General features: G+C 38.2%; 1 protein-coding gene across 2 annotated transcripts in view; it reads left to right on the plus strand.

Annotated features, from left to right (window-relative positions):
* The window catches only part of cdh19 (cadherin 19, type 2), a 78,742-nt gene that overhangs the window by 16,529 nt on the left and 49,387 nt on the right, over nucleotides 1-12,826 (plus strand). For both annotated transcript variants that reach the window (XM_084102661.1, XM_084102662.1), the window contains exon 4: nucleotides 5,653-5,772. In XM_084102661.1, the coding sequence (XP_083958787.1) occupies nucleotides 5,653-5,772 (120 nt within the window). The remainder of the gene's footprint in view (nucleotides 1-5,652; nucleotides 5,773-12,826) is intronic.

Genomic DNA, 12,826 nt, shown 5'->3' on the forward strand with positions numbered 1-12,826 from the left:
GGCTTATATATTAAAAATATGAAAATCACCGACAGAAGCTGCTTTCAATTTCAAATACTCACGCGTGCTTTGCGAAGAGCATTTGAGTATGCGGCTGTGAGCGACTCCGTCTACATGGTTAAATGTACTTGCATCTCAAAATGCTTTTATGATGCGAAATTAATGTGACACAGTCAGTTATATCTTAAGTTATTAAACAGACAGGACAAACCACATCTTATAATTTCAAAAGAGATGAAAACGTTCAGACAGCCTACTCTTAAATACTGAAAGCACTCTTTGTTTATTGCTTGTAATATTTTTTTCCCCTCTTTGTGATTTGTTTTGAAGCTATATTTGTTAAAATTATTAACATGTAATTTTATTAATTTAGTTTTTTAATGTGTAATTATTATAAGTAGGCCTACTTATAATTATGTAATTAAATATTTTAAGTTTTATTAATAAGATCAATTAAAGAAAAAAATTTGATCGCTCATGAGGTGCCTAAAGATTCCCTTCCCTATTTTACAATGATTTATTGCTTGTTTTTGTTGAATAATAGAAAAGATAAAGAGCTTAAAAAATAATTGCATATTAAATCGCAATCGCAATATTGGTAAAACTAAATCGCAATTAGATTATTTTCCAAAATCGTTCAGCCCTAGTTCTGGTGGCAGTAGGACCTCAGGTATATCCCTATTTCCTGGATCTTCCGCTCAGTCTGGCCGTCAGTTTGAGGATGGTAACCGGAGGAGAGAATTACGAATACTCCGAGGAGTTTGAAGAATGCTTGCCAGACTTGAGAGATGAATGGGGGACCCCGGTTAGATACAATGTCTTCGGGGATGCCGAAATGATGGAAAACATTCTGGAACAATGTTTCGGCCCCTTCGAAGGCAGTTGGCAATCCCTAGAGGGGAATTAACTTACAGGCCTTTGAGAAGCGATCCACGATGACAAATACACAGGTGTGGTTGTTTGAAGATGGTAGGTCCATCATGAAGTCAATGCCCAGATGTGACCATGGACAATGTGGAATTGGCAGAGGAACCAGCTTTCCTTCAGGGAGTTTCTGGGGAGTGTTGGTAACGGCACAGACTGAACATCCCTTGACGTACCGGGAGCAATTGGCTTGGTGTAATTTGTTCATCGATGGCCCATCTTATAGGACTGATGATCATGGCTGGAGGGAGGATAGGTTCAGGAGAAGAATCATCAGGAACAGGTTGATGAAGATGTGATAAGGCATCTGCCTTACAGTTCCCTTTCAAAAGCTACAATCGATGCTGCGCTGCTTAACGCAGTGGGAACGTCTTTAATCGTGACCCGCTGTGAATATAGTGTGTAAACACGTCGATGGAATCGACCGGAAGTAATATAGCCTCGGTCGGTGACGTCATCGGCGCGTACCCGCGACACGAGTCTATAATTAGATGAGCCGCAGGTGCATCGTCAGTGAAAAGTGTTCTTTCAACACCAAGAAAAGTTTTCTTTGAACCCCTTAAATGGAACTAAATGCAGTCATTTTTTAGAGGAATTAAAATAAGAAATGTACAGACACCCTAAAACAAGGGTCGGCAAGTAACTTTGGCCGCGGGCCAATATTTTTTATAGCCAGTAGATGGCGGGCCAGCTACACAGAGTAGGCCTATGGATACAAATTAAATACTCTTATATAGGCCTATAATCGCGGAATATGATGGGTCTGTCACCGTCCGTGGATCATTCGTTCAATCGTTTTTTCAAATTAAAACCAAAAATAAAAAGATGAAAAACGACTTGTTTTTCCATTATTTCCTGAACTAAAATGAAAAAACGAATAATGATGGGTTTTCTGATTTTCTGATTGTGCTCAGATCAAAAATAGAAAAAATTAATTACTGGATTAGACAAATTTTCATTTTGATTTTTAATTTTTAATTTAACAGCTTAGGCATATATCAAGGAAATTATTTTAAACAGATCAAGTAGCCTACTATTGTGGTAACAGATTACAGCCATTTTAATAAAGGTGTGAATAGCAATCATGCCTCATTCGCAGTCCGACTTTTGAACTTTATTGCTTTTTTTTAATTATTATTTATTCGGGACACACACATACACACCTAAGGTTTAAGGAGGTCTGCGCGGGACTGTTTTTTTTTCCGTCCCGCTCCCACAAGGTTCTATTCAGCAACCGCTTAAAATACACTCGGTGTTCACCTGCTTTATTTCCCGACCTGACGGTCCGCAAAATTTAGATCTCGTTTCCATAATCTCACATTCAAATGTCTCTAACGGAAAGAAGGAGATTAAGTAGCCTATAATAATTATAAATGCTATACAAAAATTGTGTTCGTGTCAATATAAATATTAGTCTATTTTAACATTGTACTGTCAGCAGAGAAAAAAAATGCCACAGAAAAAATTTATAAAATATAAATAACATAAATTAAATAGGACAAAGCCTATCACTCAAATTTCTAAGCAACATAAACGAAAATCATATTGCCCTACTGACAAATGAAGTAGGCTATTTTCTGCCGAACTATTTCAAACATCCTTGTAAAAAAAGAATGTTGTTGACTGACAATGGTTTCAGTACCAAACAGCTCCTCAGAGCTAGGTGTACAGGTGGTCAGAATTAAGTGCGGATACGCTGTCAAAAGATGTCGGGAGTGGGCTATTGTCAGTCAGACCGCCTGCTCCGTCCAAAGTACACCAGAGTTCTGACCGCTACCGTCTTTTCACGAGCGAATGGACACAAAGTGGTCAAGCGTAGACGCGGCATGCTCGAATTTGACGCGCTATTCGCGTCCGGTGTGAACGCACAGTTATAGGCTACTTTAAAATGTAATCCCGCGCCGCATGATTCGGTCAAATCGCCACGCGACTACGGCTTTTCTCAAGTAGTGGAAGAGTTTTGCGCGGCATTTAGGACTTCCAAAATAATCCGGCGGGCCAGAAAATATTGCTGGCGGGCCAGTTTTGGCCCGCGGGCCGCCAGTTGTCGTTCCCTGCCCTAAAAGGACATAGTGATGGTAAAAAAAGAGAGAATTATATGAAAAATTGAAATATAGTATATCAATGAAACATTGTATATCAATGCTTTTGCATTTGCTCGCAAAACTTTTGTAAAATAATATAAGGTAGGAGGAAAAATGTATGTCAGTACTTTCACTATTATTCAGTACTTTTATTTTAATTAATTATTAATGCAGATATCTAAAGCGTCTGTATTGGAGCTCATTTCTGAGATGTCAAAACTCGAATGTCAATGACGACAGCTATACACTACTGCTATGATAGTTTTAAATGTCTGTGTCATGTGTAGATGAACACGCACAAATCAAAGATAAATAAAGAGCATTTTAATTAGTAAAGGGATAATAAGCAGGAGTATCAGAATCAATTTAGAATTGTGTAGGATACCATACCATCCATGTAGGATTCCAGTGACGAAGAGCTTAGGGTGTTCCATTTAAACACATTTCAAGGGTTCCGCCAGTAGTGGATACTCATGCGTACAGTGTAAGCAATGAAGTACATCCAAGTGAAGGAGAAGGAGGTTCAGTCTCGCGTGAGAACTCCGGTCTCACGCACGCGTGATCTTGTGTTTCCTTATCACTTCTCGCAAGTGTTTGGTTGTGAAACGTAGTTTGCAGACCAGACAGAAGTTGTCTGCGATTCTTTCTTTTGTAAAGTCATGCAGTGTGAATCCATTCCATTGTTCAGTTCTACCCCAGACAGCCGTGCAGTGTGAAAAGAACAGTGAACTGACTACTTTGAAAATCGTGCAGTGTGAACTCGGCATAAGGGTGTGTAAAGCAGGGAGATAATGAGTAGAACAGAAACAGGTGTGTGGAAACTAATTAACAGCCAGGGAAACTAACTAGAGAACTAAGGAAAACAGGAACGAAGCAAACTGAGTAAAAACAAAACTAAGACAGAACATAACAGGGCATAACCATAACAGTCTGTCGATAGACAATGCCATCACACGTCTTTTTCAGGGGCAAATGGCACCCTTAGCCTGTTTCAAACTAAAATACGCTTAACCCTCTGGGCCCTGGAGATGTTCTGACATGCCCTGACATTTGTGCTTATTTCTGTTACTTGAAACATTTTCATGGCTAAAGTCTGATTGCACTGTATTAAGCACTAACTCTGCTACAATAATATGTGAGCAAAGAATGTGGAGAGATTAAAAGAATGGCTTTTTGATTGTTTGGATTTATTTACAACACAACATAATCCAAAGATAAGTAACGAAGGACAAAAAGTCACAATGTTGAGCACACTGATTTCAACAGAGAGGCTTGAACAGTCACACACATTTTAAGCCATTCATGAAACAGTTCCTGTTCCACATAACTGTTTAAAAAAATATATAAAGAAAACACAAAAAATATATAACAAAAAATATATAAAGAACACCAGGTTTGTTGTGTCTTGTAGGCATATACTTGTAGGGCGCTATAAAATATTAATAACAATACTAATAATTTTCAGTTTACAAAAAAAAATTGTTTTTGTGGGGGAGAAATGCCTATAACTATACATTATTAAAAAAGAACACTTCAGTACACTACACTAGAGAAAAATATATGGATTGTCATATGTTGCTTCAAATGTTTTCATACGTTATGAAATGAGATTGGAGTAAAAACATGTAGCATAATTTGCTTTTGTGACCCAAACTATCTTGCTGTTTTGTGACCGCAAGTGACCCAAACTCACAGCACTTGCAGAGACCATTTACTGAACCAATCGAGCCGCTCCTCCTACTATGAAACATTATTGTTAGCACATTGTAAACATCTACGTTTGAGCAGATATCCATGAACACAGTATTTAACAATAAATACTGGTCTAAACACTGTAATATTCATCATGGTAGTGTAAACACTCATACTAGCCTACTTTTATATCATGCTGTATTTTATATTACAGAGCATAAAAACATCCTCGTGTTGTAGCCTACATGTACATTTATTTAGCATTGAAAGGTTGCCTCCCTGTCAAAATTTCAAATTTTAACATGTTTCCATCGATTTCATACATTTTAGTCTAGCTATAGGTCAACTAGTACAATGTGAAGTTTGTGCAACAATAACATGCTAATATAAGTGAGAATACATTTCCAACTCTAAAAATCTTTCTTACGTTCTTCTTCTTCTGAGGTAAATCCAAGGTAAACTTGCAGCGTGTCTTTTAAACTCGATGAAAAGCAGAGGAAAGATCAAGTTTGATTTGTTTTGAGGTAATGAGGGCGTTTACAGGTTCGTGTTCCTTCACGTGGATGATTAGCAAGTGAACGTATCTCTCATGTCTGTGTGGCAAGTATTCGCTGAGTTACAGTTCATTGTCTGTTGCGTTTCAAAATGGACTTCACTGAGAGAGAGATGGCATCATGGAGGTTAATATGAGCCAACAGATGTAGGCAACATATTTTAACAACAGACAGTAAGAATAAATACACACATTTAGCAAAGAAGAGACAGGACAGAAGACAACTAGGAACAATTACATCATATAGACACTTCAATGGAATGAATAAAGAACAGACTCATTAAAGGACTTTTTGTAAATGAGAGACAGACACGCAATGGCAGATTCAATGGGAGTAGCACAATGAATATCTGTGAATTAACCACTATTCACTCATTCACCCTTCTCTCTTCTCTACAGGGACCACAGTTATCCAGGTGACAGCTACAGATGCAGATGACCCTTTGTTTGGGAACAATGCTAAACTCATCTATTCAATCCTGCAGGGGGAGCCCTACTTCTCAGTGGAACCCAAAACAGGTGCAGATCTTGCTCAGCAATAACCTTTGTGCTTTAAACAGCCATGTTTAAAATTATCTTAATCTCACTGCATTAGGGTTAGGGTTAAATGGCATTTATGTAAAATAAAGACAAAATTGTAAGTACAGTATAGTGATTAAAATGAAGATACTGTGTCACAATGAAGTATTGTGAAGCATGTCCATTTTATAAACTACACCTGTGGTTACTCTGCTAGGATACCCGTTTCAAAGTCCTGACACTTTGGGCTGGTCGTTTGACTTTTTATCTTTTGTGGCAGGGTCATGGCACAATTGTTTATGTTGTTTGCTTTTTCCCTTGTGCTTCTCTGTCAGTTTCTTGTGTCTCTGGTCCTGCCCTTACTTTTTTACATTTTTATTGAATACACTGAGCAATCAATCACAGTGCAGGGTCGAGGAAGTAAGCGAACCTTCTAATAACCTCCTTTAACAACAGAGCTTCTTTTCTCTAGCTGCCTATAGGACTTCTGACGAATTATGTACTAATTATGTACCATTCCTCTCCACAGATTGGTTTCAGTTTATGAATATTTGTTTATGAATAGTTATCTATCACAGATTTACTTGTGTTCTTTACTTGTTTGCTTTGGGCCATTATTTTGTTGCATCACCCAACCTCTCTAAAGCTTAAAGTCATAAAATGCTGTTCTGGAATTCTCCTTTAAAATTCATTTCCTTCAATGAAATTCAATGCAAAAGGTCCAGGCCCTGAGGTAGCATTGCTCCACAATGCTTCACAGTTGGGAAGAGGTTTTGGTGTTGGTGTGCAATGCCCCTTTTTCTCCAAACAAAAGCATTGTGCATTTTTGACAAAAAGTTATTTATTTATTTTTTGTCTCTGCTTTTTGGGTTTCTTTAAAGGAGGTCTGTCCAGTGTAGGCTGGGCAGGTGATAATTATAACATTGAGTTTGATACATTTAATTTGAAATCGTGGCCTGATTTAATTTTTTGAGGCTCCAGTTAGTCCTTGCTGGAAGTTGTATTCATGAAAAAGAGAGATCTTTGATGAATGAAAAGACAACACTGGAGCCTGGCGCAATATTATGGGCCTAGTTCGCTTGCTAAAGGGTTGTGGTTAACCCCCTGAGGTCGCGGGCGCGTTTTGCTGGATTTTCTTCATATTGTAACACAATAAACTTAAATTACTCGTCATTTGTGGTCATACAGAAAAAAGAAATATGAAAAAAGAATCTGTGATATTTCTACTTTTGTATGTGTCCACTTACAATCAGATCAAAACATTGTGCTTTTTTAAAATAAAGAAAATAAACAGGGTGTGCGTTCTGCCTCTCCGTCGCGGTGAACTTTTTTTTCTTGAGCACGTCTATAAACTGAAACCAAACTCAGCGAATACTTGTCACACATTTATGAGCCATATATCTTTATAAACATTTAAGTGTGTACTTTTAAATGATCGGATTCAAACTGAAAACAAATATTCTCTGTTTAAGTAATTTGTATAAAACCAACAAGATGTCCAGTATCTCAAACGCTTGCTCATTATTTTTAATTTGACCACGCCCACGCGCACAAAAGAGATTCACATGCAAATCTCCACATTACCTCAAAAAACAAAACACCACACTTCATAAGTCTCTGCTTTTCGTCGAGTTTGGAAGACACGCAGTGAGCTTACATTGGATTTACCTCAGAAGAAGAAGAACGCGATTTGAAGACAAGAAAGATGTAAGGTAAGAAATTCTTAATTTTTAGTTTATGTTGAACTTCACATTGCAGTTAAACTGTTGCTAGATATATGGTGAATATTATAATATTTAGACCCATGTTTACTGTTAAATACTGTGTTTGTGGATATCTGCTCAAACGTAGATATGTATAATATGGTAACCATAATGTTTCATATTTTAGATGACCATAATGTTTCTCTGCGTTTGAATGTTTCATATTTTGGAGCACACTGTGCGTTTGAATGTAACATATTTTCGAGCGCACTCTGCGTTTGAATGTAACATATTTTTGAGCGCGCTCTGCATTTGAATGTTTCATATTTTGGAGCACACTGTGCGTTTGAATGTAACATATTTTCGAGCGCGCTCTGCGTTTGAATGTAACATATTTTCGAGCGCGCTCTGCGTTTGAAAAGCAAAACGCACCAAACAGTACATTAGGCAACAAACATTAGGCAAACATATGTTTTTACTCCATTCTCATTTAATATCATCATAACGAATGGAAACATTTGAAGTAACATATGATAATCAATATATTTTTTTCTAGTAGTTGTCACTGAAGTGATCCGTTTGAAAGATTTATAGGCTGCTATAGGTTATTGTTATTATTATTTTATGTAGCACTGAGCGTAGCCTTATGCCTACAAGGCACAACAAACCTGGTGTTCATTATTGTTGGAAACATTTGTGTGTGTATTCTGTGAATTTTAAAAAGTAATTTTAACCAGAAAAAAACAAAAACATTTTAACCGTGAAGCCCTGTAGTTTCTCTTGATATCAGCATGTTCACATTTTTTTTTTTTTTTTTTTTTTTTTTTATACAGGGACCAGATGCCACTGAGTCCTGCTGACTTCAACATTCACATGAGCATGAACATGGTAAAGTGAAAATCAAACACCTTGGAAATGAAAGGTATGTACAATGTTTTTAGGAATGGCACAAAGGACAAAGGACTTTGGATTATTGTTTTCAATAATGTGCTTTTTTGTCATTTGTTTTGTATCTTTGAATTATGTTGTGTTGTAAATAAATCCAAACAATCAAAAAGCCATTCTTTTTTAAATCTCCTCATTCTTTGTGCAAGGTTGCTCAGAATGACAGGGCTTGATAGCTCCTAATAGGGCCATTAGGGGAGGGTCTTTGTCTTTCTCAGGTGTGAAAAGCCATACATATTAATGACAGGGTTCTCAAGTCTCACGCATTGGCCGTGAGGCACACGCAATTCAACCAGTTCACACGCTCACACGCTGCACTATGTATTTCTCACGCTGAAAAGGCAATGCCAACCAAGTTGTCCTGCAAGCTTTATATATAACGTTGTGTACGAGGCGCACGCACACAAAGTGTGCACGCACACGCACCGTACGTTCGTTACTAGGCAACCAACAACATCACGCGAACGCGCTGGGTTTGTGCTGGTGTAATGCATTGGTCAAAAAAAGTCAGCGTTAGTTTTTTTTTCTGACAGACCAGCCCATGAAACACGTAGATCAGCGGCCCATTGGTTCTTTTCTTGATTGACACTGGGCTGGCCCAATCACAACTTTAAACGAGTGAGCGAGCGTGCAGCAGTGTCAGTGTGTATCTGTCAAAATAGCCAGCGAGATGGAGAAGAAACGCAAGGAATGTGCAGAGAAATAGAGTGAAACAATAGAAACAGGCCCTTAAAGCAGACACTATAAACTGTGTACAAATATACAGTATGTTTTCTGACCTTCATCAGCTCCTGTGATGATGATGATAGTGAGGAGGATCAGGAGAGAGATGATAAAGTGTAGAGCCTGCGTTAAGCAGAACTACTTTCAAAACACTTAGGCAATGTCATGAGTGTAGGAACCCATTACCCAGTTACAGATTATTTCCACATCTGCATAGTTGACGATTACCGCAATTCACTAGAAATTTAATGAGAGGCGTTTGTAAACCATGTTTTCCGCCAAAATAAAAGCTTGATGCAGTTTGTGTCAAAATAAAAGATCATGTGCTTATCTCTTTCAAGTATAGAAATAGGTACAAATTTAATTATGAAAGTTTCCTTTATTTTTTAGTGCATTTGTTTTTACAAAATATGGCTATTACTGTCATTGGATTAATATTATAACATTATTATGTAGTAGGTGTAATGTAAATAGACACTGTAACTAAAAGAGGTTTCAATTTTTCTTTGTTTAATTGGCACACTGAATATGGTTTGGAGCTTTTAATTTTGAACTCTCAAAGTGCACCAGATTGATGAATTTAACATTAAAATGCACAAAATTTTCTTACGGGGGGGCATGCCCCCAACCCCCCCTAGAAGGACAGAGGTCCACCCACCACAGTTTTACCAAAAATCCTGTAAGAAACACGGGTATTGCTATGCCAATGCAGCTTATAGCTTGTTTTTTGGATTCATCACTGTGGAGTATAGTTCAACTGTATTAATAAATGTCAAATTTTTAACCCTAACCCTAACCCATCTCAGCTGCTAAGTTTTGCTGGATTTGTCTGCTGCTGCTGCCTGCCTGCGCTGACCTGGCTAATCAATTAACCCTCACTGCATGCTGATCTTGCTGTTTGGTTTGCATCTCCTTGCTGTTGCTGCTGCCCATGTCTCCTCGCCGCATGGTCCTCTACAGGCTTCCTGCTTGGCCTTACTGGTAATCTATGGTACGCTTATTGCTACTTCACCTGGCTTCGACTGGTAAGAGTTTTCTTTTGTCTGCACCTGTGCCTGTTTGTTGAGCCATCAAACTTTCCAGCCTTCTCTCTGCCTGTACACGCAGTCATCTGCCATGCAAATTGCACTCCAATTTAAGCAGCAACTCTACAGTGCCGAAAATGACTCTTTTTTTGTTGAGTTTTGTCTTGCTCTGGGGACACGGGCATATGAATGTCTTTGATGAAACCTCTCTAGTGAAGGCTTGGGGTCCCTCATTTGTTCCCAGTATGACTTTCTCCAGGCCAGAGCTACCTGTGCAAAAACTACAGCCCCTCTTGTCACGATCCACACACGGGAAGCAGGAAAGATCCAATTTGCAGTACGTATATTTTATTAAGGGAAAATCCAAAAACAGTGGTCAAGTCCAGGCATGGGTCAAATACCAATATAGCAATCCAAAACACAAGACAAGCGCAGACAAGCAACAGACACTGAAGTGGCATGATAAATACAAGGACTCCGTGACACATACTAAAACAGACAGGGTTATATACACAGGGAAATGACAATGCTAATGGGGAATCGGCTGAGTGCAATGATTAGTGACAAGGGACAGCTGAGTGCAATGAAGAAACAAGGATCGTGGGGAATGTAGTTCAGAATGTGACAGACACCGTGGGGAAGGAGGACATCTAGTGGTGACCCAGGGAACACAAACCAGACACTGTGACACCTCTATAGTGTTCCTTCTGAATCCCTTCTCCGCTCTTTGTGCCTTGCTGTTCTGAAAAGCTTCACTGTTTTATCTGACAATGATCTCATGTTGTTTTTTAACTCATTACACACTAAAAATTCTGTGAGCCTTGGTGCAACTATGAAACAGAGATGCTTGATTATTATGTTGTTAATTATCTGTGGTGATGTGCAACCAAATCCTGGCCCAGTTGATATTGACTCTAAGATCTGCATGGCGTGGCTATATATGTAAAGAGCAAGTTCATTGCCAATGTAGTATTGTCCATATCTGTGAGTAAACAACTTGAACAATTTTTGGCCCTAAATGTTGAGGTGTACAAAGGCATGACTATCACTGTTGTTGGAAGCTACAGACCACCCTCTGCTGTAGCTGACACCCTTCAGACGCTGTCACAGCTTTTATCACAGCTGCAGTACAGTGAGATTGTCCTGGCAGGTGATATGAACTGGGACTGGTTCAAACCTGCTTCAGACGGATTGAAGGGTATTTGCAGTGAATTAAATCTTACACAATTAATTGAGCCTCCTACTCGCCCAAATCCAAAACACCCAGAGAAATCTACTCTAATTGATTTGCTATTGACAAATGCTCCCCATAAATTTTCTGAAATTGGTGTGTTTGCTAATGACATCAGTGATCATTGTACGATTGCTGCAATTAGAAATGGCAAAATTCCAAAATCCAGGCCTCGATGCATTGAAAAACGTGATATGAAACATTTCTCCTTACAAGGCTTTACACATGATTTATTTTATTTTAATTGGGACAGCATTAGGCTTATTGATGATGTTGAAATAGCCTGGAAATACTTTCATGATGGATTTTTGCAACTTATTAACAAACATGCTCCTTTGCGTAAGTTTAGAGTCAAGGGACGAGACAACCCTTGGTTTTCGACGGAGCTTAGCAAACTTCTTCATGAGAGGGATGTGGCTTGGGCAAAGGCTAGGAAATCAGAGGTGGAGGCCGATAGGATTCATTTCAGACGACTACGAAACCAGTTCACAGCAGCTGTTCGACATGCCAAATCTGAATACTATCTAGCGGCTACTACAGACAATCTAAATAACCCTAGGACTTTTTGGAAGTCTATCAAGTGAATTTCTTTAACTAAATCTCGTAATGAACTGCCTCCCCATATCATCAGGGACAATATTACTATCTCGGACAGATCGGCGATGCTAGAATGTTTTAACCCTCTGGAGTCTGAGCGGTTTTCTGGGCCCTGTAGGTGTTCTGACATGCTCTGACATTTGTGCTTTTTTCAGTTATTTATAAACATGTTAATGGCAAAGGTGTAAATTCACTCTATATAGCACAAACAGGGCTACCAAAATATGTGATCACCATGCATGTATATTTTTGAATTTTTAAGAGAATAATGTTTATGCGTGGTTATTGAAAAAAATAAAAATGAAAGTTGCTGAAATAAGACCACAAAACTCATCATAAATATGTGTTAAGACTTTTGACTAATGGATGTTGTCGCTTCGAGTTCTGGCTTCAAAATTATGTGAAAATAGTCTTGCTTTATCATTCACATAAAACAATACATTGATTTAAATTGATGTAAAACAGGTTTTGCTTGGAAAGCCAATATGCGAGGGGGGCATGAACGAGGAGTGGTTTACACCTGAGAATACAATGTCCCACCCACTCTGCATAATGAGCCATTCATTCAGGTGTGACACTGACTGAGCCACAATGCAAGGACAAAAGATATATTTAGAAGAAGACTTATATTGACCATTTAAGATTTTGCTTACATCTATCTTGTAAATATGTTTTGCTATTTTATTAAAAAAGGTTACAATTACAACAATAATTACAATTTCAACAATATTTCAAGTGTACTCTTTCTTTGTAAAAAAAAAAGATTATAGGCCTACATTTTATCTATGTATTCATTAGTTTGAATATAGCCAACATTGGAACAGCTAACA

This window comes from Abramis brama, assembly GCF_963993115.1.
Source record: "Abramis brama genome assembly, chromosome: 24".
Classification (NCBI taxonomy): Eukaryota; Metazoa; Chordata; class Actinopteri; order Cypriniformes; family Leuciscidae; genus Abramis; species Abramis brama.